Source organism: Eucyclogobius newberryi, unplaced genomic scaffold (assembly GCF_026437365.1).
Source record: "Eucyclogobius newberryi isolate DKJ021-1_F unplaced genomic scaffold, fEucNew1.0.hap1 SCAF_8, whole genome shotgun sequence".
Lineage (NCBI taxonomy): Eukaryota > Metazoa > Chordata > Actinopteri > Gobiiformes > Gobiidae > Eucyclogobius > Eucyclogobius newberryi.
Window position 1 is genome coordinate 25,059,502 of NW_027316500.1, and position 27,229 is coordinate 25,086,730.

The 27,229-nt window shown below is 42.7% G+C and overlaps 1 protein-coding gene across 4 annotated transcripts in view; it reads right to left on the reverse strand.

Annotated features, from left to right (window-relative positions):
- Positions 1-27,229, reverse strand: part of dlg5a (discs, large homolog 5a (Drosophila)) — a 67,015-nt gene that overhangs the window by 16,352 nt on the left and 23,434 nt on the right. For 2 of the 4 annotated variants that reach the window (XM_072437380.1, XM_072437381.1), the window contains exons 3-24: positions 27,022-27,196; positions 25,819-25,962; positions 24,459-24,642; positions 21,695-21,954; positions 20,096-20,408; positions 18,434-18,664; positions 17,363-17,547; positions 17,166-17,291; positions 14,267-14,399; positions 13,235-13,362; positions 12,982-13,157; positions 11,774-11,877; positions 10,619-10,711; positions 9,062-10,057; positions 7,600-7,717; positions 6,918-7,062; positions 6,088-6,221; positions 5,889-5,978; positions 4,859-5,009; positions 4,378-4,455; positions 2,644-2,806; positions 881-1,014 (exon numbers count right to left, since the gene is read on the reverse strand). In XM_072437380.1, the coding sequence (XP_072293481.1) occupies positions 881-1,014; positions 2,644-2,806; positions 4,378-4,455; positions 4,859-5,009; positions 5,889-5,978; positions 6,088-6,221; positions 6,918-7,062; positions 7,600-7,717; positions 9,062-10,057; positions 10,619-10,711; positions 11,774-11,877; positions 12,982-13,157; positions 13,235-13,362; positions 14,267-14,399; positions 17,166-17,291; positions 17,363-17,547; positions 18,434-18,664; positions 20,096-20,408; positions 21,695-21,954; positions 24,459-24,642; positions 25,819-25,962; positions 27,022-27,196 (4,261 nt within the window). The remainder of the gene's footprint in view (positions 1-880; positions 1,015-2,643; positions 2,807-4,377; positions 4,456-4,858; positions 5,010-5,888; positions 5,979-6,087; positions 6,222-6,917; positions 7,063-7,599; positions 7,718-9,061; positions 10,058-10,618; positions 10,712-11,773; positions 11,878-12,981; positions 13,158-13,234; positions 13,363-14,266; positions 14,400-17,165; positions 17,292-17,362; positions 17,548-18,433; positions 18,665-20,095; positions 20,409-21,694; positions 21,955-24,458; positions 24,643-25,818; positions 25,963-27,021; positions 27,197-27,229) is intronic. The other 2 variants (XM_072437382.1, XM_072437383.1) reach the window with 2 other exon arrangements.

Below are 27,229 nucleotides of genomic sequence, written 5' to 3' on the forward strand. Positions count from 1 at the left end.
CTGGAATTCCGACAATTGGCAGGTTACATCTACATTCTCTGTTCTCCAGGTCGTCAAGTCAGTCAAAAGATGCATCTGGTTTGTTAAATCTGACACTATGGTTTGTAATGTAGAGATGGTGTCTCAAGTCAGAGACTTCCTCCTTGGCAACTGTGGCTCGGATGTCCAGTTTGCCATTCTTGGATTTCACGTATTTCCACCAGGACCACGTCTATCTTTGCGTCCACCGTCTTTGTCTTCTTGCCAGTAATCTCCCTTGAAGCCGCCATAATCACTGGGTCCATCTCGCTCTGGGTCTCTGGAGCGAGCATGAGATGTGGCCGGAGCAGCAGCGGAGCTTGAAGCCTGAGCGCCCGGTGGCTGGTGCAGATCCGGTGCATGAGCCGGAGCCTGTGTCTGAGTGCGCAGGGACAGGCCCAGACGTGGAGCTACCTTAGATTTGTCTTCTTGTTTTTCTCAGACATGTTCCTGAAATAAGTGTCCATGTCCGTGCTCCCACGTGGAAATATGGTAAGAGAGACTCATTATTCAAACGGATACGACCACAGCCAGCCAGACATGTCCAAACTGATCAGCCATCATCCTGGAAGTCCCTAATCTGAATATATTAAAGCCAGAATATTGAATGTGTTTGATGACTTAAGCAGAGTACATGTTTCCTTACAGATCTTTTATTAAAACCACTCATTCAGGTAATTACAGTCACCACCTGGGTGCGTCCTGCTGTTTCAGAGCTTCTTCGTTCAACTGTGAAAAGGGTGGCACTCATCACAAACGCACCTACAATTCGACTGCCCTCACACCCGGCCATATGAGCGCTGTAATCAACGCCACTTATGGAGGAGCGAAGCAGCCCGTGGGGACCTCTCGTCACATGTACCTGGACCTGGAGTGGTTTCCCAGCTGGTACATGTGTGGGTTGTACTGAGCCATGATGGTGATGGTGTCACACTGTTGGCCGATGATCAAGCGCGCCTGCTGCTCCGTGGCGTTACGCAGGTTGATGCCATTGAACTGAAAGAGAAATGCAGAAGGAGGAATTGGGCACTTTGATTTACAGTATTAGAATAATATCATTACTTCCTTGCCATGCCAATTGGCTAAAGTATGTGATGAAATCTGGCAAGAAAATCTTTATGATACCAATAGTTCCACATGATAGTGCTGCTGTTTCCACATATTTGACATATCTTTGAAATGAAAAAAAAAAAATTAAGTAAATGGGTTCTAAAAAGTACAAAATAAATGTGATTCCATCCTCTGGACCAGGCACCAAGAGCACCGTCTGCTACCTGCACAGCTCACCCAAACAGATTTTCATCATAAATCAAATGTAAATTGTAACTGAATTAAACTTTTGAATCAAAAGGAAATCTTAGCAATTCACAAAAACTGAATGTTTAGTATGTTTTCAGCTGGGCCTGAGCCCAGTTAGGCCCATATATTGTTATATGGCGTGGCACAGCAGGGATGGTGCATGGCACCAAATTTCCACAGATTTAAGCATACAGTTTAAAGGACATATGCCAGGCACAATAGAACATTAGAGTTCGACCGATCCATCAGTTGGCCCATATTATTGGCTGACATATTCCAGGGCATGCTTTAAAGACTTTATAGAATACAACCATTTTATCCAATTTACAGACAGCTTAATGCCCCAATATTTAGCGCAGCTCTTTCTCTGAGCAGTAGTTTGGTTGTGTGTCTGAGATGCCTTAGTGCAGCTGAATGCTCCAGAGTGACGCTCCTGTTTGTCTCTGACCAGTCATGACTCTTACGGAGGAAACACTGGATTTAAATACTCGGTTACAAACTCAAAAATAAAAGTGAACTTCAGCACAGATGACATATTGGCTACTGTAAAGTGATTAATGCTGTATGTTTAAAGGACACACATAGACATGTAAATGAGTCATGAAAAGAGGCGTTAATGGTCGAAATTTACGCATATTAACTACAGCGATGCACACGCATTAATTAGGCTCATGGCTCGTAAAGTCACTTCAATAATTTAAGTCTGTTAAAAAGAATGTTGTGCAAACAAATATCAGCCTCTAAAATTGACTAAGAGGCAGAATAACAGTTAATGTGGCCTTAATAAACCTAATTTAAAACTAATAGAACTGACACTTTTTATAATCATCTGCCTATAAACTATTTATTTTGCATTACTAAATATATCAGCAGTTATATCGGTGAGCGGCATTTCCAACTTGCAAATTAGAAAATGCAAAGCACTTCATAGTTTTGTCAAGGTCGCGTTTGAAAGTGGCACAATACATAAATCGTCCTTGCTCTTTTCTACAAGTTTTCCTTCCTCAAACTGTCCAAACTGCTCAGAGGATGAAAGTCTACTCCTACATCCACTCCATTTGGCTGCACCAGATGTGCACTGCTGCACGACAGGAACGGCACAAGTATTCACTCAACCCGCGCAGGGAAGTGATGAGCAGAAGCACTCAGTCAATTCAGTTGACCCTTTAAACTAGAACTCGATTTGGTTGAACTTCATATTATCAAAAGCCTTGTTTCTAATGAATAATGTATATATAATATAAAACATTTTTTTTTTTATTATTTTGAAAAAGTCTATCGGCCGTGACAAATATCCTGATGGGAGCTGTAGTCAGCAGCCCTCACCTCCAGCAGCTGGTCCCCGTACTCCAGCCCGGCCTGGTGGGCGATGCTCCCCCCTGTGACTTTAGACACAAAGATCCCGCCGTTCTCTCCGCTCACTATGGAGATGCCCAGAGGTTCTGCGCCTTTATGCACCACAACATTACGAGGCTCCTCCAAGTATGGCCTGTTGGGAAGAAGATTTCATGTTAATAATTACCCAAAAATTCCAAAAAGTCTTCTCTTTGAGACGAGTGACATTTAGCGGCAAATGTCCACAGGTTGTGCTGCTCAATTTATTTACAGCTCTGGAGAGTTTAGACAAAGGCTTTAAAACTGTCAACTAGCCCAGGGCATCTCAAAGAGGGGGGGGCGAGTGGAGGGCGGAGTGCAGCGATGTACCAAGCAAGAAGTTTGTGCAAATATGTACACTTTTGCGTGTGAAGGACGTGTTTTCAGCAACACCACGGGCCAACATGGAGTTAAACTCTACATATGAGAAAGCAGCAGGAGAGCGGGACAGCCCATCATCCCGTTTATTGCCTCCTTCTGTATGATCCAGAGAGCTTATTGTGGGGAATTTAGATCATGCATGCAACTAACGAGTCAGCATCGAGCAGTAAGTTCAGTTTAATTCAATTCAATTGACTTAACTTTACTTTTGTAACACCCAAAATCACAACAGCAGTTGCCTCGGAGGGCGACAGTGAAATAGAGAAGCAGATTCAACAAGAAAATCATCACAGCTGAAAGTAGCTGGGATTGAGGGCTCTACTAGTGTTATTTTTCGTTTGGGGCTTATGCAGAGCCTGCTGATAGGACGGAGGCAGAAAGGAGTCTGAGGCGGACCACTGGTAGTAGAAGTAATCCACAGAAGTAATACGAGCGAGTCTTCTCTGTGAAACACCACATTATTCATAAAGCACATGTTCTCCGCTGTCCCACTGCAGACAGACACTGACCTCCCCACTGTCTGTGCAGCAGAGAGGAGGAGGAGGAGGAGGAGAGAGCAGAGAAAGAGCAGAGAGGAGGAGAGAGCAGAGAGGAGGAGGAGGAGAGAGGAGGAGAGAGCAGAGAGGAGGAGAGAGCAGAGAGGAGGAGAGAGCAGAGAGGAGGAGAGAGCAGAGAGGAGGAGAGAGCAGAGAGGAGGAGAGAGCAGAGAGGAGGAGCGAGCAGAGAGGAGGAGAGAAAGAGCAGAGAGGAGGAGAGAAAGAGCAGAGAGCAGAGAGCAGAGAGCAGAGAGGGAGAGGGAGAGGGAGAGGGAGAGGGAGAGGGAGAGGGAGGGAGAGAGGGAGGGAGAGAGAGAGAGAGAGAGAGAGAGAGGATCTAAGCATGCAGAAGGTAAATAGAGGTCTAGAGTCGGCTTGTACATTAAAGTGGTGTGAGAGAGTGGAGCGCAGAGAAAACACAGGTGAATGATCTGAGAGGGCGTGGCACACTTCCACTGAGGAAGGAGCAAGGAGGAACCAGCAGCCAGGAGCAGAGGATTATGGGACAAACAGGAGATCACGGGTCAGAGTTTGTGTGAGTTTCAAATAAACATGCAAGCCAGTATTACATGCAGAGCCAGTAATCCAGTGTCAGGTGAAACAAGGTAAGAGATCGATAGCAGCTCATATTTGTCACATGCACAAAGAAAGTCTTGGTGAATAGAAATAAAATCCCTGCGTGTGTGAAATAACAGCAATGAGGTTATGAGCTGCTGAGATCCATGGGGACTGGGACATTCCCTTGTTTGGTAGCACTGTCAGAACAAACCTGAGGCTTCTGAGAGAGGAGAACCTCGGCCTTGCAGCCAGAGGAATCCTTAGAAAAGAGCGGTTACGATAGAGAGATCTGAAAGCCACAGGAGAGAGAGAGAGACAGAGAGACAGAGTGGAAGACACAGAGACAGTGTCAAACTACAAAGCAGCAGCAGAGCTTGAACGAATATTAATACCACAGAGCAGCCCAGCTTTTGGAAACATACAGAGGCACTTTGAGCATTTTAATGTGATTCCAATCTGAATTTCAATGAGGGATTGCTCAGCTCTGATCGTGAGAGACCTGTTGCCAGGCAACACCTACGGATACAGCCGGGAGGATCCCTGAGGCACCCAAACGACACGCATTGTCAAGGATATTCACACATATACAGACACTAAGCAATAACATGACACATTTACAGCAGACTTACGGTAATATTAGTTAAATAGATATTTGAGCAGACTTAATGGTGCGAGCGTGACCTGGGTCCTACCTGTCCTTTCTGCGCTCTCCTATTGGCAGAGGGCTGACAGAGATGCGAGGTAAGGTGGAGATGGAGCCCTGTGATTGGCCGCTGGCGAATGAGGACGTCTCCAGGTTGAGTGGCGATTGTGGAGGTGTGATGAGGCTGGGGCTGCTGCACTCTGTAAGAAACACAAGTCTGTCAGGATGAACTAGGGTTGTGTTCAAAAAATGTCAATATATCGTCACAGACTCAAACAACATTCATTCATCATAAATTGTCCATTTAGAAGCGTACTCCAATAGAGAGGCGCTGTTTACCGTCCTGCAGGAAAACTGGCTAATTACTGACGCGCAAACAAGGTGGAATAGAACTTTTGATCTGCCGTTTGTGCTGCGCTCCTCTGGGCCGAGGTGAGAAGGAGCTGAGGACCTGATCAGAAGCTCCTCTGGGCCAAGGTGAGAAGGAGCTGTGGACCTGATCAGAAGCTCCTCTGGGCCAAGGTGAGAAGGAGCTGTGGACCTGATCAGAAGCTCCTCTGGGCCGAGGCGAGAAGGAGCGTGGACCTGATCAGAAGCTCCTCTGGGCCGAGGCGAGAAGGAGCTGTGGACCTGATCAGAAGCTCCTCTGGGCCGAGGCGAGAAGGAGCTGTGGACCTGATCAGAAGCTCCTCTCGGACGAGGCAAGAAGGAGCTGTGGACCTGATCAGAAGGTCCTCTCGGCCTTATCCAGCCTTTCTTATCCAGAGTTTTAAAAAAATGGTTCCGATACAATCCCTCATTATGATGTGTATCGGGATATATATATCGTATCGTGCCCCCTGTATCGGTATATGTGTTGTATCGCGAGGGTCTTGGCAATACCCGGCCCAAGGATGAACAGTTAGGAATATCGACGGCTTCATAAATCTTTGTTTTGCCATTTTCTTGCTATAAATAATGACCTGAATCCAAAGAATTGCATCCGCATATGAAAAGCACAATATTTGAGATGAAATGGAAATCCAGCTTTTGATTCATTTCATTGGTATTTCACCAAATCCTCGGTGTGAAACTCTTACCTCTGTCAGAACCCAGCACTGAGCGCGGGTAGCGGGGCGTGGAGGGGATTTTGATCCTCTCTGTGCGGTACTGGCCTGTACTGGAAGAACCTGATAAAGAGGAAACGTTTTGAAGGAGTTAATGTAAAGCTGCTTTAAAGGAGACCGCTCTCTGGCCTGGGAGTGTGCGTGAGCGTGCGTGCGTGCGAGTCAGACTGACCGAGGCGGGCGCAGGAGGGCAGAGAGTTTGTACCGTGTGAGGCTCTGCTGCTGCGGGACGATGAGGCCTCAGAGAAGTCTCCGCCCCTCTTCTGCTGGGTCAGGTCCAGGCTCCGGCGGCCCGAGTGCTGGGGGCTGGACGTGCCACAGGGGGAAGAGGATTTGGTTCATTTGGTTGTGCTGCAGTGTGCGTGCAAGGCCCTGGGACGCTCTAAGCATTGTGATATACATGAGAGATATCTGTGTACCATCATTTATTCAATATTTGACAGTTATACAACACAAGTATGCACTATATTTAGCAGTTTAACATCATATTACAACTTAACGATGTAGACACACTTACAATATCTTCTAATAAAACGTCATTCAACAGGAAAATGTCCCTAGCAAATCAATTATTCGCATTAAAACGTTAAATACAGGCGTAAACTTTCAGGTAGCTCACGTGGATAGTCAAATTTCTCTATCAAAGTTTCATCTTCGCCTATTTTCTAGCAATTTTCTTCAAAAGGTAGAAAAGTGATGTATAAATATGACTATTTCCCATTTCCCCCCCAATTTTAACCTCCATTCACACTGCTCAATGTCCTGTCAAATAAAAAAATACAGGCCAAAACATCTCCAGAGGAAGAAATGTGACTTTATATTGGACCATAACAGAATGCATCGTTACATACCAGACACTAATTTGACACTAAAACACAAGTATTGATATTAAAATAGAATGAAGTTTGTAGTTTCCTGAACATTATAGAAAATCCTTGAGCGTCATGCAGACTAAAGTGCAGTTTTGTGGTTGTGAGTGAGGCCGGGTGCTGGGGAGGTCACCTGGTGTGGGTGTGCTGGTGGCAGATCTGCGAGGCCACAGATGGACAGTTGCTGGTGTGGACTCTGTGACTGCGGACTGTGTACACGGGGTTCCTCATCACGGCCGTCACAGCGGGGCACGGAGACAGACCCCGGTGGGCCGAATCTGACACACAAACAACATTTGAAATCTTGTTTTTCTGTAGTTCTGCTGTGTGTGTGAAAGATCTTACAGGACGGGGCGCAAAAAGAATCTTTTTCAGTCAGAAATGTGTGGTTTATATTAAAGTATCGCCAAAGTATGAATGGTGTTGGGAAGATTCAGTACTTTCAATACTTGGAAGTATGGAATATTTGGTTATTGATATCATTTGTGGACAATACATTACTTACAACTTGAATGAACTACAAGAACTGAACACATTTGAACCATTTTCAGAGCTGCCGAGGTGGGAAAATATTGTCTTTTTCCATGTGAAATGTGTTAATCATAGACTGTTCACTTCTAAAATGTTTTAATTTTAATGTCAACTCCTCATATCCAAAGCCTTTGTAGCGATTCTTTCGTAAATACAGTGCCAAATTCTCCAGAAGCACAAAAACTTGACTAAAATGCATGTATATCTTATTAAAACTTCAAATTCATGCCATAGTGAATTAATTTCGTTAACAAAAGTTGAATTTAACACGCTGAGTGACTTACTTGGCGGTAGGGAGCCGTTGAAGAGCGTGTGCACAAAGCCCACACTGTGCCGGTGGGATCGACTCGGCGAGGAGCGCAGCTCTCTGGGCTCTGAGGAGTGCTCGTCGGTGGAGTAGCTCTGGAAAGCACATTCACACATTAAAACATTTACACGTTTCTAACTTGTCCCTGTGGGGAACAAAGCGCTTTAATATCAGGAGCAGAAATCGCGTGTCTTCTGTGAGGGATGAGGGAAAATGACGGCGTTATGGGATGTTATGGGAGCGATCTCAAAGTTCTCCTGCGCTCTGGGCGTGAGGAGGCGGTCAGGCGTGTCCATCACAGCCCAGAGCTCCTGAGTCAGCTGAAGGAGACGCATCCATCACACGCTCGCCCGGGTCCCGCAGGCACAACTACAAATCCTGCTGCACAATGGATGGTGCCGTCCACTGGGGAGGAAGTGTCTGCCTTTTAATAATCCAGACACAACTTGAAAGCAGCAGACAGACTTTTAAGAGCAGACATTTTTTTTAACCAAATGGGAAACGTCTGAACGAGCCCTCCCAATAAAACTCTCACACTATCAGAAACGTCTACATTCAACTTTGCAGCACACTGAAGTAAACTACACAAAGGACATGAGGCAACTTTAGAGAATAGATGTCAAGGTCATTGTTAGAATTACACAAATATATTAATTAGAAGTAAAAAAATCTCTACTTAAAGGCGGTATGGACGATTTTTCTGCGATTTGAGAACGCAGGCGGAAGTGCACATGCGCACTCCCCCGTGTGAACTGATACAACACACACGTGCGTTTGTTTATTAAAGCAACGGAGCGCATCGCATCTCTCGTCTCCCGTAGATTTCTGTCCACTTCTGCGTCAGCTCGAACTGTTTTTCTCCGTCTTCATTTTGCCCCGTACACTGAGGGAACTATATTATGATAGATCCATGCGCTTAGACACGCAGAAACGTGGGGACGAGCCTGACGCGGCTGCAGGTGAGCGGTAGGTGCGTTTTATGATTGATACGTGGCAGGACAAATGATTTATCCACGCCACGAGGAAATATGATAAAAATATGTGCTGAAAAAAATCTTTAAGCAAAGCTAAAGCTAAATGTTGACAAGTTAAATTTACTTTATCTCACAAAAAGTTTGATTTCATAAAGCTAGTCACATAGTAATCGTAATTTATTAGATAATGCAAGTTAAATGTATATTAACTAACTACTGAGGGACGCAAAAAATGTTGCAGAAGCACAAGACAAAAAAGATTCAGAGAGGATTAAAAATTAAAAAATAATGTAAACTTTCTTATCAGGGTATAAGCCTAATAACATTATTTGAAACTTCACAATGTAAACTTTCTTCACTACTTCAACAAACATTTCACATTGTCTAATACTTCCATTTAAACTTAAATGAAAGATTACTGTTGGCTTGGCACTACATCGACATTCCCAACCCTCATTGGCTCACCTGAAACATGGGGAGCGTGATCGTCTGCGGGGTCATCCTCCGTCTCAGCGCGGGGGCCGATTTGGGGCGTGGCCTTTTCACTTCTGGCTCCTCCCCCCTCGTCCTGCCTATGTCCTCGTCGCACGACTTCCGCGACGTGAGCACCTTGCCCTCCAGGAAGTAGTGGTTCCCGTTCCTGTCCCTCTCCGCTGCCATGGCGACGTCCCCCTTGCCCTCCGACGTGATGGTGCAGTCGGAGGCGGAGCTGCTCTGGTGCTTGTGTTTGAACTTGAAGGAGTCGCTGCGCGTGGGGGGCGTGGGCGGCGTGGGCGTGGACGAGGACGAGAGCGAGTCCGTTTTCGACGGCTGCGGCGAGTGGGACGCTACCGCCGCTGCGATCTGATTGGCCGCCATGTATTCCATTTTGGCCAAACTTTCGGGCTTTTTGAACGTGTCCGGGTCAAAAATTGACCTCCTCTGCTTGGGCGACTTGTAAATGGACAGCTGGGTGGTGGCCGTGATGGGGCTGGTGCTCTCCGGTGCCACCGACATACCGCCTGCGATCATTTTGGGCCAGGTACCGCCCGTGTGCTTCTTCTCCAGCGACGTCTCCATGCTCACGCAGTCCGATGTGGAAACGGGGTCGTACGGCAGCGACGAGGGGGCTTTCGAGTACTTGCAGCACTCCTGGAAGGCGCTGGGGCCGTAGCGTCCGGTGCCCAGATCGGAGCCGGGGCGCAGGCTGGTGGCGAGGAGGGAGCCGGTGGAGAAGGGTTTGGTCAGCTCGCCGTAAACGTCGTTGGCGTCGGCCCTGAGCTTCCGCCTGTCGCCGGCCGATATGCTTCCCGTGCTGAAGCTGGCCAGGTCGGGGCAGTAGATGTCGGTCTGCGTGGAGCTGTTGTGCCGGAGGTTGCGGCTGTTGCGGCAGTGGAGCTCGGACAGGGCGAGGCGGCCGTTGGACTTGTCGTCACGTAAGCTTTCGAAGAGGTTTTGAACCGACGTGCTGTGAGGGAAGAACTGGACAGAGCAGAGGTGACCAATTAAACACTTCTTAAAGGACATGAGCAAACTCCAAATGTAAATGTAAACATGTACTACTATTATGTTTATTAATATGAAGATATTTTATAAAGACACAGGAATAATTAAGCACTTGTTAATGCAAAATTGTACACAACTTCTCATTGTGTAAGTGGCTTAGTATCAATGCATTTTTAGTTTCATTGCGTGTTTGATGGTAATAAAAGTCATCAAAAATAAAAAAAATATTATTATTGGGTTATGTTTAGATGCCCAAGAGAAATTAAAAAATACTTATTATTATTACAGTTAATATGTGCATTTTTAGCGTGACCTTTAACATATGACATTTAACATTTTCCCGGGACAAGCATGAACAATATGGTCGGTCACTCACAAGGCTAAATTGTTAGTTGTTGAGTGGTTAGCATTCCTGCCACACAAGAAGGTTTGATTCCCGGGACAGGAAGGACTTTGTGTATTCTTATTCCTGGTACCATATTGTCCCCCGTGACCTTCACCTTGGTGCTCCTGAGCGGCCGTGCTGAAGCGGTTTACCTTCATGAGGGAGAGGCTGAGCGAGTCCCGGCAGCTCCTCAGCAGCGCCTCGCACTCCGTCACAGATTTGTTGTCCAGCGCGATGCCGTTTATCTGACGGAGAGTGAGCACAGGAGGATCAGACGGGGCCTTCACCGCCGGTTTATCATCTTTATGTGCGTCCGCTGCCACGTCTATGGACTCTACAGTGTGGGCCTATTACAATAACTGCTCTTGTGAGGACAACAGAGGTGACATTTGTACAGAAACATGACAGGTGCATCATGTGTTTGTAGGACTAGGGCAGGATGTTTACAATGTTGGTCAACAATTCAGTATTTTGTGGGACGGAATGCCTGGTTTTCATTTTAATAAGCATTTGAGAGAATAAAGTGAACTTCTACACATTTAATGGTTTCACATGCATATTTGAACACACACTATCTCTCGACTGCAAAACACAAATGAGCATTTACTAATTCATACAAAACCTGATACAATGCTGTGCTTAAGAGCTACAAGGCCATGATAAGATAAGGTAGTATTTCAGAGTTAGGAGAAGCAGGATGATGGTGTTCTGTGAGGCAAATAAAGTTCACAGACATGTTATGTAAGAAAACACTAAATTTCATCTATTTTTCTTGATTTAAATCTGTTTTTCAGAGTTCCAAGTGATCTAAACTTAATATACAATTCTTACTAAAAATGTACCTATGAACAAAACAAAGTTACACGTATAATTTCTAAAAGCCCCAATGCAGGACGGATCATATCTTTTATGGATCACAAACTAAACATCAAAAGTCACTCTAACATCTGTAAATAAGGCATCCGGACTTTGCGAGGCTTAAATTCAGCCTAAAGACAAACCCAAAGACAAAACTACAGTATCAGAGTTTGAGAAACACTGATTTAAAGGATAAATACAATTACTCAAAGAACACTCAACAATATATTATAAGAAAACGGGCCTTTTGTATTTATGATGATGATGATGATGGATCTACTGAAATATAGAACATATTTTTTTCCCCATATGAAAAACCCTCCTCACTCAGTGTGGATTTGGATTAGGCTTTGGAGCAGAGGAACGCGGCTTTGATTAGAAAGTGAAAGCCCCTCGGTGAGCAGCAGTAAAGACCTGTGTGTAAAAAAGGGAAGCAGACAGTGACTCACAGCGATCAGCCGGTCTCCCACGGTCAAAGAGCCTTCTCTGGCTGCTGGACTGCCCTGGACAACGGCCGTGATGAAGACCCCGCTCTCCAAACCTATTCCACTGTCTGAAAGAGCAAGAGACAAAAAGCCTGGGTAAAGTAAGCTTCTTTACACCAGTTCTTATGAAGAGACAAGTCGACAATTTCAGATTTCCCCCGCCCCTGATTAGTCAACAATCTATTTATATATATTTTCAACCAAATAAAGCTTGAAACATGGTGACTGAAGGCTTCTAGATAGAAAAACTTTATAAATAATCAAATTGAAATTTTTGTTGTTGGTATTTTTATTTAATTATGCCAGTTATAAAATGGTCTGTTTAGAGTCTGTATAGTCCTGATAACAATTAAGTTTTTCTCTTTTTCCCCCTTTTTAATCATTTAAAACCAAATGAGAGAACCTCTCCTTTACCTGTCAAATACAAAGGCACTAAATAAAGCAAAGAAAGAACACACATCCTGATAAAATGCAAATAAAAAAAAACACAAAACACACACAAAAAGTGATTACATCATGTAAAAGAGCACTTGTTCTGTGGGTCATCTCTAACCAGTGCTTTGAATTTATTAAAATGCAGGAAATCATTTAATTTAAAAGGTTTTTGCGTTTCGTTCCATAGTTCAGGATCAAAGGGCCTTTTTCCCCATCTCCATGTCGACTCTGTGACTCCAAAATAATGTCCTGCTCTGATGCTCAGCAAACGTGTTTGATAATCAGGCCCGATACCAATGAGAGGTTTAGAAATAAACATGGAATGAGATTTTTTTCAGTAATTGACTAGTCATTATTAGTTTATTAATTGTTGTAACACTAATTGAGCCCTTGAACCAACAGTGAAAACCTTTATCCTCTTTCATACAGAACATCATATGTCTTTCGAGACCAACTTCATAAAATCTATGATAAATATAGAAAATTGATGAAAATCAGCGTCCAACTATATTTTTAAGCCCTTAAACTGTGACCTAAATTATCTAAATAACTTCAAAATACTGACATGTAACTAGTAATACCCTGAACAAAGCTCTAATAACACAAATCTACAGAACCTAAACCTAACTTCTTGATCCTCATTGAAACTAAAAAGGGTAAAAAGGTTGAAGGGTTTGCATGCCTGGAAGTAACAGACTAAACGAATGGCTCACGTTCATAATTCAGAAGCCCATTACCTTTGTGTCCCGCCAGATTGATGTGAACGGGAGTGACGAGCCGTCCCCCCAGAGACTTCCTCCGCCGCACCACCATGTTGATCAATCCTCCGCCGTTAAGCACCGCCTTCACCACCTGCTTCCTGTCCTTATTGGTCAGGTCCACGTCGTTAATCTTCAGCAGCCAATCGTTCACTCTGGGAAATGGGCACAGGGAAAGTTAATGGAGTGAAAAGTTTGCGGAGTGAATGGACGGATCGGAACGGGGACGGACCTTAACCTTCCGTCTGCGATACTTCCTTTGTCCACTCTTGTAACAAATATCCCACAGTCTCCTGGTAAATATGGATCGTTTACCCCTTCTGCAATGTCGAACCCCAGAGCCTTCAAGTCCATGTCCTCCTGCAGACAAGGACAAAAGCAACGTTAGAAAACAGAAATGAACTGAACCAATGAGAAAGGGAGTGTTCTTTATAAAAATGGAGACTTTGAAAATAGATTCACTGAAAAGGACAAATATGCTAAAGAACAATCAAAAAACTATCGAGGTCAGTGGTTCTCAAACTGTGCTATGTGTTATTTTATCCACATTTTGTTCTTTTTTGAGTTTAGAACACGTATAGCAATGGCGTACTCCTACTTTAGACCTGGTGGTACTCTCTCTTTGGTGGTACTTGGTGTGAAATGTTTGAGAACTACTGCTCAAGATTATTTGTATCAGCTACACTCGTATTATTTATTTTATTGTTTCCTTTTCTGTGTGTGTTGTTATTCTTGTTTAATAAAAAAATACTAAACTAAATTACTCCTTTTTTGACAATAGATGGCATTTTTAACACAAAATAATAGTACTTTTTATATATTGTGATGTGGTTTTATACTAGTTCTGATAAAGCTCAAAAACATTCTAAAACTGTTCTGGAAAGATCATATTTTATCCTTTTCATCAAATGTTTATAGTATTGATACTTTCTCTATTGAGCATCTAGTTTTGATACTAGTTTTAGTATCAATTAGTATCTGATTTTTGATACTTTGAGAACCCTAAGAAGTAGACAGAGATTGTAGAAAAGATCTTATAGGGAATTGATGTGAAAAATCAGAATATACAGAGTTTTAGAAACCAAATGGTGCAAAACTGCACAAATAAAACCACAAGAGAAGCATTATTTACAAGAAAGTAAGAAGCCAATTCTGAAAATACGTATTAGAATATTACAATCTGTGCAAAATATCTTCATTTGTGTCCGAACTGCATTCACAGTGCCAGTGAAAGGGCAGAACATGTGGACAGGTAGATGCGTACCCGGTCCTTCTCAAACTCCACCACCTCAGTCTCCCACTCCAGAGAGTCTGTGTCGATGGCCGAGTCGTGAGAGCTGTGAGCCATGAGCTGACAGAAGCGAGCCTCCTTCTCCAGAGTGCTGTCCATCTTCTCCCTTCACAGATACAGGACAGAGGACAGAGGACAGAGGACAGAGGGCAAAAGTACAAGTCATGAAACCTTAAAAGGTGGGATGGACGATTTTTTTCAGCAAATTTTTTATCATATTTCCTCGTGGCGTGGATAAATCATTAGTCCTGCCACGTATCAATCATAAAACGCACCTATCGCTCACCTGCAGCCGCGTGCGGTTCGCCCCCACGTTTCCGCGTGCCTAAGCGCATGGATCTATCATAATATAGTTCCCTCAGTGTACGGGGCAAAATGAAGACGGAGAAAGACAGTTCGAGCTGACGCAGAAGTGGACAGAAATCTACGGGAGACGAGAGATGCGCTCCGTCGCGCTAATAAACAAACACACGTGTGTGTTGTATCGTTCTGCACGGGGAGTGCGCATGCGCACTTCCGCCTGCCTTCTCAAATCGCCGAAAAATCATCCATTGCGCCTTTAATATCACTTCGAAGAGTCAAAAATAATTACCACTATTAGACGAGCAGACTTAAAGATCCTAGTAAGTTTGTTTTCATTGTTTAATTGTGTTGTCTGTTAATTGAATTTAGTGGTAATTCGGGCTGGTCCATGTATTGTAATCGGCTCAAAATAGCAGTTTGAGTTGGTGCTCATTCAGTACATCGATACTTTTTTTTTTTTTTTTTTTTTTATAATGTCTGGATATTTAATAGAGCTGCAGCGACTGAATCATTTCATTTTTGAGGATCAATAAAGTATCTCGATTAAAATATATAAATTATTATTAAGCTAGTATGAAATGCCTGTAAAATGAATAACAAAAATGCAAAAATATCATCAACATTTCCCCCCCGTTTTTCTTTTTAAATCAGCTCTTTTTGTAGATTTTTTTTAAAACTAAACAATACACTCAATATTCAAATCTTCAAAACATTCATATAAATGTCTCAAATGTTGCGGTTGTTTACAAAGTGCATTATGAACAGAATCATTTTGCAAATCTTGTCACGATTAAGATTTTTTCTGAAATTGTGCAGCTTTAGTAGTAAATTAGAGTCTGAATGTAAGTAAGTGACTGCGGTGGGTTTGAAAGCTAAAATATGAGGAAAACGCTAAATTAAAACATTACACACAACATAATTTAAATAGCAAACAGGCAAGTGATTTTAAGTGAGATCAATATTTGTTTGCCTTTATTTCAGCACTCTTTCATCAATAAACCAAATAACAACATGCCTGCCTATTGCTGTTACAGATGATATGAAGCCTCATTACCAAACACCTACAATACCTCACTGTCCTATCAACTAAGACACAGGAGGCAGTGGAAGTCAAATGATTAATCTCCTGTTTAATGAACCAGCATAAAAACTGTAATATACAAAACAACCAGCAGAGAGCGCTTCAGCAGCACCAAAAACAGAGCAGAGTTGGCGGGCAGGACAGGGCGGGCAGGGAGTGGGGCAGGGAGCGGGCACAAGTCCTGCTTTTTCAAGATTACTCTTTTAATCTGGGCGTGTGGAAATGGCCTGGACAACAACTTGGACTGGTGTGGTCCCAGTGGACAGAATATTAGTTTAGACACGACACACACAACACTCTGCAGAGGCTTTGAGGCGCTGCTGGAGGGACACATGGATTCGAAAATGTTTGAGGATGTTTTATGTGTCGTGCCCGCTCACTTGCTGCTCACAGGTTTGAATCTGTGGATATGTGGTGCGGCTGGTTCAAAATATTATGAATTTCAAAGTGGTTTCACCTTAGAGCTGGGCAAAGCTGAATATCCCACTATTGTTTCATCTCGATACCTCGATATCTATATTCAGACCTTTTATCACAGATCAGTTGAGGTTTAAGACGCAATCAATCATAAAAGTGCAGAAATATCTCTTTATACCCTCTTTTGTATGTTTACAGCACAACTTTTTATACCAGCCCAGTTTGTAGCATTTTGGGTAGCAACCTCAGATTCAGATTTTGCACATATTACACACAAAGAAAAAAACGTATATTAGTTGATGTTGCCTTATTTGACTCTTATTCTAATTGTCATTTATTCAAACGCTTCATTTGTGAATCGTGGAACGTACCAGAATCATACACAAATAAATTAATTCGCAACAAAAGCATTTTATGCAGTTTAAACCTTCCTGCAGATGTGAGACAGGCCTCTGCTCTGACAATGTCCAGATCGAGACTAAAAACAGTTCTGAAGGGATTTTATCTGCTCTCTGACCTTTAGTCAAGCAATAAAAAAGTATTTTTTTTTTCATCTAAATACAATCAGTGACTTATTTGTAGTGGAGGGTCTGGCATCTGCGTGTCTTATTGCTTTCATAGATCGTTTGATGCCATTTTGTTGAACATTCCGGGCAAAGCATTAACATCTCCTTGGTCACAGGCTGATGGAAAAACCTCCACCAAAAACATTAAACAAGTGCAAATTCCCTTTTAGTAGAACATTTAGCTATTATTGTTTTAATTCTATTATTTCTAATCCACACAGACTTTTCAAACACGTTATCAACCAAATAACGGTTGAAATAAGTTGACAGAAAGTTTCTAGATAATGAATATTTACAAAAAAGTATTATTAGAATCTACTGAATCACAATTGTTTTGACCTTTTAATTTAAAAATGCCACTGTCTTTGTTATAAAAAGAGGTATTTTCACATGTTTTAGGTTCTGTTTAATTGTATTTGTAATGTTTGTCTGGATTAAACAAGTCAATAAACCGCGGCAGCCCTGTCCAACAAACATAAGCGTGCTCTCCTGTTCTTCTACTCACTTGATTTCCTTCATTTCCCGCAGCGCATCGTTCTTCTGTTTCCTCGTGTCGTCCAGATTCCGAAGTGCGTCGGCCAAATCGCTGACGGCGCGGTCCCGCTCTCGCCGCAGGTTGTCGCACAGAGTACTGCAGTATGAACTACACACACGTTACTCTACATGCGACTATACTTCACCGTGTAACCAAACGTGTCTGACCGTATGCTCTCCCTCTCGGCCACGATCTTGTCCCGCTCCTGAAAGGCCCAGTCGCGTCTGCACTTGGCCACCTCGGCCTCCTGCGTGGCCTCCTTCAGCTCCTGCGACATGGCCTCGTACTGCTTCCTCAACATGTCGATCTCTTTGCTGGCTCTCTCCATGTCCAGAGTGGCAGAGTCTTGTTTCTAGACGCGAGAAAAGACAAATACAAAATGTGAAATGACAAAGAGGTTGAAGCTAAATATTCATCGATGCGTATTTAAGTAACGGCCGAGGTGTGACTCCAATCCTGTCAAACAGATGATCAACGTAATGAGTGACAGTGGAGAAACTAAACCTTTTATCATGTGGCAAACACAGGAATGACAAGTGGAACAGTTAATTTAATCCACAGCTTTTCCACTGTTTATTCTGAGATCAATTTTCAGTTTTGTTTTATTCCTGTAACAAAGGAACTTGGCCAGGTCAAGTTACAGACGAAGAGGCAATATTTAGAGCTACTTTTGAGAAATAAAAAAAGCCTCTGTAATTGTAAATGTAGGTAAGTTTGAGGACGAACTGTGGACCCTGTAGGCAGAGCGAGGAGCAGAAAAGTTACATGGTGCACTTAGACCCACCCCAAATTTCAAAAAAACAAAAACCTAAAAACACAGAGAGAGAACCAAAAAGGCCTAAGTTTGAATGTCATGTTGCGCGTGTGTCTGATTGGCTAATCCATCTGTCAATCACACCAATCTGAACTCGCTGAGTGACCAGACTGATGTCCATCTGTGTAAATATACAGATATCATTGTGGATTTTCCAAGCAAGATGTTTTGAGGTCCAAACACAGTTCTGAAGGTAAGCGGGAGGTTGATGTCAAAATCACCCTGCTTCAATGATCTCAGTGTGAGATTTTTGTTTTTAGGTATAATAACTTCTGTGTGCATTATTCCTGTGCCATTTTTATCTTACACTTGGTATGAGTTTAGACTTTATAATCAGATTACAATATCATTTTATCAATAAGACAAAATATATGACTTGTTTTCCCAGCGTGCACTAGTCCACAGCGCCCCCTGGTGGCCTCACCTGTCTGGCCTGGTAGTACTCCCGGAGCAGCTGGTCCCTCTGTACGATGGCCTCGGTCCTCTCTTTGCGGGCCACGTCCCTCTCCTCCCGCACGGTCTCGATGTCCTTACAGGCCTGGGACAGCTCCTTCTGCGCCTCGGCCTTGTCCTTTACCTCGTGGCAGTACTTCTCCAGCAGCTCGTTCCTCTCGCAGATGGCCCGGTCGCGGTCCACCAGCGACGAGTTCAGCTCCTGACCAAAACGAAAAACGTCAAGTGGCTTTAGGATGTTGTGTCGTTACTTAAAGGAAACTTCTTATACACGGTTTAAAACATCCTGGAGAACTTACTACCACAGTTTTAGAACTTCAGATCAGTGAAAAAGCAGTTGTGTGGTGGTGTTGGTGTTGTGTTGTTTTATTCGCTGTGAAGCAGGAAGTGCACCGTTTGTATGCTAATGTTTCTACTCTGGGCTCTGAAAGTTGTGAAAGTGGCTTATAAAAACTCATTGCGTTGAAAAATGAGGAAGCTAGGAACTAAATCAGGTGCAGCGCCTCCAATTGCAGTCACATTTGTAAACTAATTTCTGGAATATTGCATCAGCGTTTTATTAATATTTGAGGACATGTTTCCCAAAAACTCCAAATCCAAACTCTAAAATAGCGTGCTGCTCTGCTGGCGGTGCCCCAAACAAAAGACAGAATGGGGGCAGGTAATTTTTGGTGGCTGCTCCTTATGAATGTGGAGCACTCAGCCCGACAGCATTAGCTTAACCTTTTTGAAATAAAGTTTAGTCAAGAAGAGCACATTCTTACTTGTTGAATGTCGATTTTATTATTTTGAATATCATATCCTCCTCATCACGCCTGGAGTTGTCAGCCTCCCTCTTCAGAGTGTACACGGCTTTGTAGTTTTAAAGTCGTATATACACACACACCAGATTTGTTGTAACTATGCGATGCTAGCATGCTATTGACATTAGCTTTGCTTCATTCTTTGCGTCCTCTGCTGGCTTAAACATCAGCACACATAAGGCTGTAGTGGCTTACTACACAGATATTATACCAAATAAAAGGTGTCCAAATAGGACTGTCCAGTTATTATTTTGTGAACTTAATTAAATGTCTTCTTCATACTGAAAGCTGATTTTATTTGGGTTTTGAGAAAATAAAATGTAAATCCAAAAATTGTGATTGATTAATATAGTCAAATAAATGTGATAGAAACACTGCCAGTCAAAAGTTTGGATGCACTACTACTTTGTCATTGTCGATACTGAAGAAAGATTTATGGAATTATGTTGCAAAGAATAAAAAAAACTCTAAATAGACTTGCTCTGTTGCTGCAAACCCTTTTCGCGATGAAGTCTCCTGAATTGGTTTTCACTTTAGACACTTTCATGTGTTTATAGCTTTGATGAATCCACAATGTAAACAGTGATGAAAATACAGAAAAACATTTATTTTAAGTATTATCATCATCATCATCACATCTAATATTATTTCTTTCACATTTCCTTCTACCATTTGTTATTGTCACCATTATTACTAGTTCCATTAGTATGATTTGGGCAGATTTGCATGTGCATATTCATATGTTCATAGTGTGTGTGTATATATAGTAGTATTAAAAAAGCCCATTTGATGCATAAACCGGGTCTTTCCTTCGTACAGTGTGTTGGTACCTGTCTGAGGGCCTCCAGCTCCTCACTGGCCACCACTCTCTCTGAGGAGGTGTTCTTGAGCCGGGCCTCTGCCGCCTCCAGCTCCGTCTGCAGCTTGTCCAGCTCCTTGATGACCTGGTCCCTCTCGCTCATAATCAGACGGTACTCGTTGAACACAGAGTCCCTCTCCTCCTTGTACTTCTCGCAGTCCTTGGCAGACTTGAGCTGTAAGTTCTTGTATCGCGTGACTTCGGACTGTAGCCGCTCCATCTCCCGCTGCAGCTCCTTGTTCTGGGCGGACGACTTGTTCAGTTCCTGTTGCACTGAATCAAACCTAAACAATAAAAAAGAGTTTATGAGCGCAATATTACTGCGCTGCAAACTCGTATAGTGTTCTACAAGCAGCTCGTAAAACTAATACAATTACTGTGAAATAGGACTACATTTTCTCTGCATAGAAGGGCTTACTCTGGTTACACATGCAGAGATATTATTTATAACCCCAGCAGAGCTCACACAATATATTATATGACAGCCCTCATCCAGCCAATGTACACTACAGTGTCTTTGTATCAATGATGTACTGCATATATCTTTATATACACTGCCGGTACAAAAAAAAAGTCACTCCAAAATGTTGTTGGAGCGCCTTTAGCCTTGTTTACAGCACACATTCGCTGTGGCAGAGTTTCAATAAGCTACTGCAATGTCAAAAGATTTATTTCCATCCAGTGTGGCATTATTTTTTACAGTTGATATTGTATTGATGGTGGAGAGAGTGACCCCTGCACAAAGAGTGACCCCTGCACAAAGAGTGACCCCTGCACAAAGAGTGACCACTGCACAAAGAGTGACCACTGCACAAAGAGTGACCACTGCACAAAGAGTGACCACTGCACAAAGAGTGACCACTGCACAAAGCCTTCTCCATCTCGTCCCAAACACTCTCTGGGGTTCAGATCTGCAATACATTAGCTTCTTCTTCTTAGAGGTTTTCTCTGCTCGATGCCAATGATTTGACCCTTCTCAAACACACTGACATCTTTTCCATGACCACGGGATTTGTCTATCCACATGGTTGTTTTAGAAATGAGAAGCCGCTCACACTAACCCTCCAGTAGGAAGAGTACTGTATTTGATTAGTTGAATCCAAGTGGCAACGGTTTGTTTTGGACAGGCAGTGTATATGGCATAAAAAATGAAAAATAAAGCATAAAAGGATAGCTATAACATCCTTATTACCAATCAAATCAACCATTCTGAGACAACTCGAGATCAGTTTGTAGTCAGAAAAGCACAGATATACAGTTTTTGTTGTTGTTGACAAAACTGATATTATGATTTAGTGAGTGTATGTTTAATGTAGTTCTATCCTCAAAAGACCCCTTTACCCACCCATACTTTTACCCACTCCTCCTGTTAAGCGAGTTACAGGTGAATAGAACCAACTAGAGCGTACAGGAATCAAAGCCGAAACAGAAATTGCAATCCAGGCTCAAAAAAAGTCATGACATGAACTCTTTTGCATATCATCCACCACTACTTTAACCCCCATTTCGGAAAGCATGTGCCAAGTTGTTGTCCTGACAGTTTGAGTATTAGCACAGCCACACCCCTTACCTCCTCATTGACGTGGAGTACTGCTGCTGGTAGTGCATGGCCGAGTCCCTCTGAATGAGCAGTGCGTCCGTCTGTTTCTGCAGCCGCCGGTTCTCCTCCTCCAGCTGCTCCAGGCGGGACAGGTCCGTGTTGTGGTTGGCCACCTTCTCGCTGTAGCGCTTGCTCAGGGCGTCGTAGTCCTTCTTCACGCCCTCCAGCTTGTCCATGGCGGTGTCGTAGAGTTTGTTCAGCACCTCCGACGTGCCGTTCTCCCTCATTACCTGGTGAGGACGCATCAATCACAGCTTCATCGGCAGTTTTAACATTGCAAGATTTACTGGAATTAATCAGGTGACAGACAGATATCCATTTGCAATATATTAGAGTTGCATTATTCAAAATTGCATTATTACTTGAAGTTTTAAAAGATTCAACTGGAAACATGTTTATTTGCTTCTAAAATCAAGACAGAGGAGTAAAGTATATTGTCTACTAGATGGTATAAAAGTGTGTAGAGCTGTGGAGACTAAAGAACATTTTGGTCATGTCCTGTGCATCGATTATTTGACTTCAAGTGGGGGTGGAGCAGGCAAAAGCTCTGAAAATTGTTAAGATCTTGCACAGAAAAAACTATTTACAAAAAAACTTGAGTAAATAGGCAGATTAAACCATAAAGTCACTCCTAAAACTCACTCACTCATGCCTTTTCTTTATAAAGCCTTGAATTCACAATAAAACTATGGTATTTGTCAATGTCAACCAACAAAAAGTGTGGTCGAATAAGACTCCACGAACCGATTAATCAACTAAATGAGAGCAGAAACTTGATAGATCTCTTCATTTCCAGGCCTAAAACTGAATGGCACTTTAAGACCAAACAAAATAATAGTATTTTGGCAATTGTTATCATTATACACAAGACTATACAGACTCTAAAATACATTTACAAACCCCCTCTCCCACCCCGTAGCATTATTAAATCTAAATTAAAAAAATAATAATAAAGCAGTTCAGATTTTCAGCAATAGGCAGCACTTTACACGTAAATATCCACGTAAGTATTCAGTCACTATATTTACACCTTTATTTGCCTGATAATGTATTCAAAAAGTCTAATTGTACAATAGAAATAACCATTTGGCTACTAAAATAATTGCAGCCCTGAGAAAAAGAAAAAAGCAACAATAATGGTTCAGTTTAAATCCGATGAGCAATATAGCGACCAAAATAGCAGGAAGCCATTCGGTGCCTAACGCTCCAGCACTACAATTAAAGATTGCAACTTCATCATAACGCGGAGATGAATGGCTCTATTTTCTTTGTTGTTCATTGTGGAAAATGTGATGAACGCCAAATGGCATCTCATTTTGAGGTACTTTGTGAGCGTTGAACAGCAGATGGCACTAATGTGTTGAGATTTCCCCTGCGAGTACTTCCACCGGCGCCTTCCGCAAACATGTGAATTTGCTTCTTGCTGATAAAGTCTTGCTGCCGTCGCTCTGGCCGGCGGGGTGGGAGGGGCGGGGGGCCGGTTTGACCTTGTCGCCGTGACTTACTCTGCCTGCTCCGGTCGTCATGTCGCTACACGGCTTAGGTCGCCCTGCCCTTTGCCCGACGCCGCTGCCCTTTTCAGAATCGCTCCGTGTGCGTTTCCTTGTGCTTGGCTGCCCTCTGCTCAGAGCTGCTGCGGTGTTTCCTGAGGTCGCTGCAGCACCACACGCAGTACCACACACACGCAGTACCACACACACGCAGTACCACACACACGCAGTACCACACACACGCAGTACCACACACACGCAGTACCACACACACGCAGTACCACACACACGCAGTACCACACACACGCAGTACCACACACACGCAGTACCACACACACGCAGTACCACACACACGCAGTACCACACACACGCAGTACCACACACACGCAGTACTACACACAGGTCACTGCGTACGCTTAAATAAAAAGTAGTCAAGATTAACTACCTCCTCAGAGTTGCCTGGTCGGATCAGATTATATTTTTTGTCGACAATTTCATCATTAGGGCTGGGAATGACGATCACGACACAATAATGTTATGATTTTGTGATGCATGTGATGATCAGTATATTACACACGACAGTATTTCTTTACCTGAACAAACTTTGACTGAAATATACCCATTTTAAATCGTCATAACAGTGAATATAATGTATTTTAATAAACAAAACAAGTTTCCCTTCTCTAAACAAGCAACACAACTGTAGCGCCGTCACAAATACAAATACTCAAGGCACTATATATCCATACGGTCTCATGGAAATTCAGATTATTGAAACTAAATCGATTATTGAAATAACTGTCTAATTTAGTAATTTAAATCTAATTTAGTAATCAAAAAATTGTTCCAAAACATGAGTTGAGAAACAACTTTAATGATTCAAATTGAGCAGCAATTGCATGTAAAATGATGGAGAAAATGTGTAAATTTTGTGTTTTTGTCCGTAAATGTGCTCCATCAAGATTCTCAAACGGCTTCACTTCAGCTTCATCGGGGTCAAATTTAGAAAAAAATCCAGATAAAATGATCGCTAGACTAAGCATTAAACACAATGATTGTTAGCTGCAGGTCGAAATGGAGGGGAGGGACCAGTAACTCATTATTTTAGATTTAAAAAAAAAAAAAAAAAAGAAGCCAGCATAAACTAGCTTTATCAACCGAGTGGCTTAAAACGTTGTAACTTGCACTAATCGGGGAGTTTATTTCCGTTATACTTGTGAGCAGGTGAGATGATGATGTCGTACCTGCTGCTGCTGTATCCTGAGGTCGGACAGCTCCTTCTGGTCCTGTCCGTGCAGCCTCTTGAGCTCCTCACAGCTCTGCTTCACGTGGTTGTGCTCCCGGACCAGAGCTGTGTTGTCCCTCCTGAGACTCTCCATCTCCTCCTTCAGCTGGGACTGCTCGCCCAGGACCCGGCTGTGCAGCATGCTGAGGAGAGCAGGGGAACAAACACTGTTAAACACACTATTTCTGCAACTATGACACGCATGGCAATTAGTCAGGATTCAGCAGACATTATAGTACTGGCGCACACTCACTCACATTAAGTACAAAGGTTTTACACATTTTAGTGAAGTAAAACCACAACATGCTTTTATTTTAGTCTACTTTTTGGATAAAAAGTAACATCCTGTTCCTTTAATATCTATTGAGAGCACACATGACTATTTTATTTCCATCTGTTAGGCATTTCCTCATTAGAATTGGTGTTGGCACTCCATCTACTGGCAGCAGACTGAATTATCATGGAGGGAAAAACCTAACTTGCCACAGATATGCTCAGGTTATTGTAGGTTCATACCAACTTAATGAATGCAATTTCATGTTAAAATGCTCATATCAGTCTGAAGCTGATTTATGGAGTTAAACAGCTCAGGTCCTCTAGAATGTGGGACATTTGGACTGTTTACTCAGGTCTATTTTCGATAATGTTTCATATATAAAGCACTATTAAGCAAAACAAAACGTGTACCACACAAAATGGCTTTTAGGTCAGTAAACACAACCAGAATTAATCCATAAAGGCGCACTGTACTTTCAACTTTTAAGACTTTTAAGTACGCCTAACCGTGCAGAAAATAAGGATAATCGAAATTTTCACAAATAAATGTAATATTTGGATCTTTGTATCAATAAGACAAATTTTTCTTTTGGATTGTCTCCCATCACAAGACTTCTTGACAATCCTGCTAAACATCGACCTGAACCACAGCTCACACTCTCCAGTTCATATCAGGTCTGGGTACTATCAAATCTAGAGAAGAACCAAATTGAATATCCATGAATCAGATGCAATCATTTCATATAACACCCTTTTAATGCTTTTTATAGCCCACTGAAATGCAATTGTCTTGATAGATAACTGTGACATTGCCTATTGGACCACTCCAGGCTACGATTTGATTATACAAATGCCTATACTTTGAAGCTTTTACAATATTTTGGAAGGATATTAAATTCATCCCTCGTTTAAGATAGACTTATTATACCCGTGTATGTACAAGACAGAATTTAGCGCAATCAATCAGACTATTTTTTGTCCGATTTGTTTGAATTTCCGGACTCTGGTAACAGCTTTTTTTGGCATTCAAACTGAATACTCACTGGTAGAAGTCGGCCTCTTTGACGGCCTCTTCGCATCTCTTGAGCGTTTTAGTGTGCTGGTTCTGGAGCGACTGCAGATCCGCCATGGCTCTCATGCACTGGCTTTTCAGACGCTCGTAGTCGTGGCTGGGCTTGGAATTTGGCCTGAAAACAAAAGGGGAAAAAAGAAGCCGTCTTGTCAAGAAACATGAAAATCGATGATATTCGTTGTGATTGTTTTGTTGGAACGCGAGTTGAGAGTACTCATCTCACAGTTCACTTGTTCACACGTTTAATTAGAATCTATTTATAACTTTTAACACCTCTACTCAGTCAAAGCGAGGTGAGAGATAGCATATGTGTCTGTGTTAGCTTGTCGTTTCCTCAGGTGGTGCTGCGTCGTGTGAAATGAGCGCTGGAGCGTTCCAGGCGGTAGAACTCTTTTATCTCTTTAGCGAAAATGGCTCGATTTCAAAAGATTATTCAGATGTATTATGTTTGAGTGAGTTAAAACAAAGCAGAGCGACGATGCAAGAATATTGTTCATAATTCTATCACCCTAAAGGCAACGTTTTAGAAGAGAAAAACAGTTGAGTGAGCATTTATTTCAGTGACAGACAAGGAAAAGTGAGTCGAGATGAAAACATGATTTGGAATGAGGGCTGTAACTGTAAGTGTCTTTTCTTTAGCTAGCCTGTCCCAAAACTCTGATCTTAACCTAAACCTGATCTTAACCTAAACCTGATCTTAACCCAACCTAATCCTAAACCCAATCGTATCCTACAGTAAGAATTGTTTGCAATTATTAAAGCCAAAAAACTGTTCTCAGCAAATATCTTCAAGTGGAAATTTCATTTTTAACATACATTAATTGCCCGTTTTACCTAGCAACCACATTGTAAACAAATGACAATGGACAAAATCTATACAAATTACACAATATTTACTGTATGCGTTGACAAATAATAATACCTGAACACTAACTAATTGTAAATGCTTGTTCCTACTGTCAGAAAACTGGGTCAGCTGCGTGTGGGTCGATAGATTGTGTAAATATCTTAAAAACGTTCAATTCCTTTAGTTAATACATGTATTCATCAGATATTTCAGTGTCCTCTGGAATGGTAACGCTCCTGGGCTTTTGAAATGACTCCGTTTTCCTGGCTGTGGTCGGGCTCTGGCAGAAAGAACAAAGTGAGGCGAGCAGACGGGAGAAAGTGGCACCTGCAGTCGTCGAAGGTGGTCCCGGGCGATGCCAGGGCCAGCCGCTTCCGGAGCTCGTCCCTCTCGCGGGTCACCTGCCGGAGCTGGGTCAGGATGGTGTCCAGGCTGTCTGCGGGCGGCCGGTTGTCGTTAATGGCGGGAGGCGGAGACGACGCTTCACCGTTAACGGGAGAACCTAAAAAAAACATATGGACATTTGAGTCATATT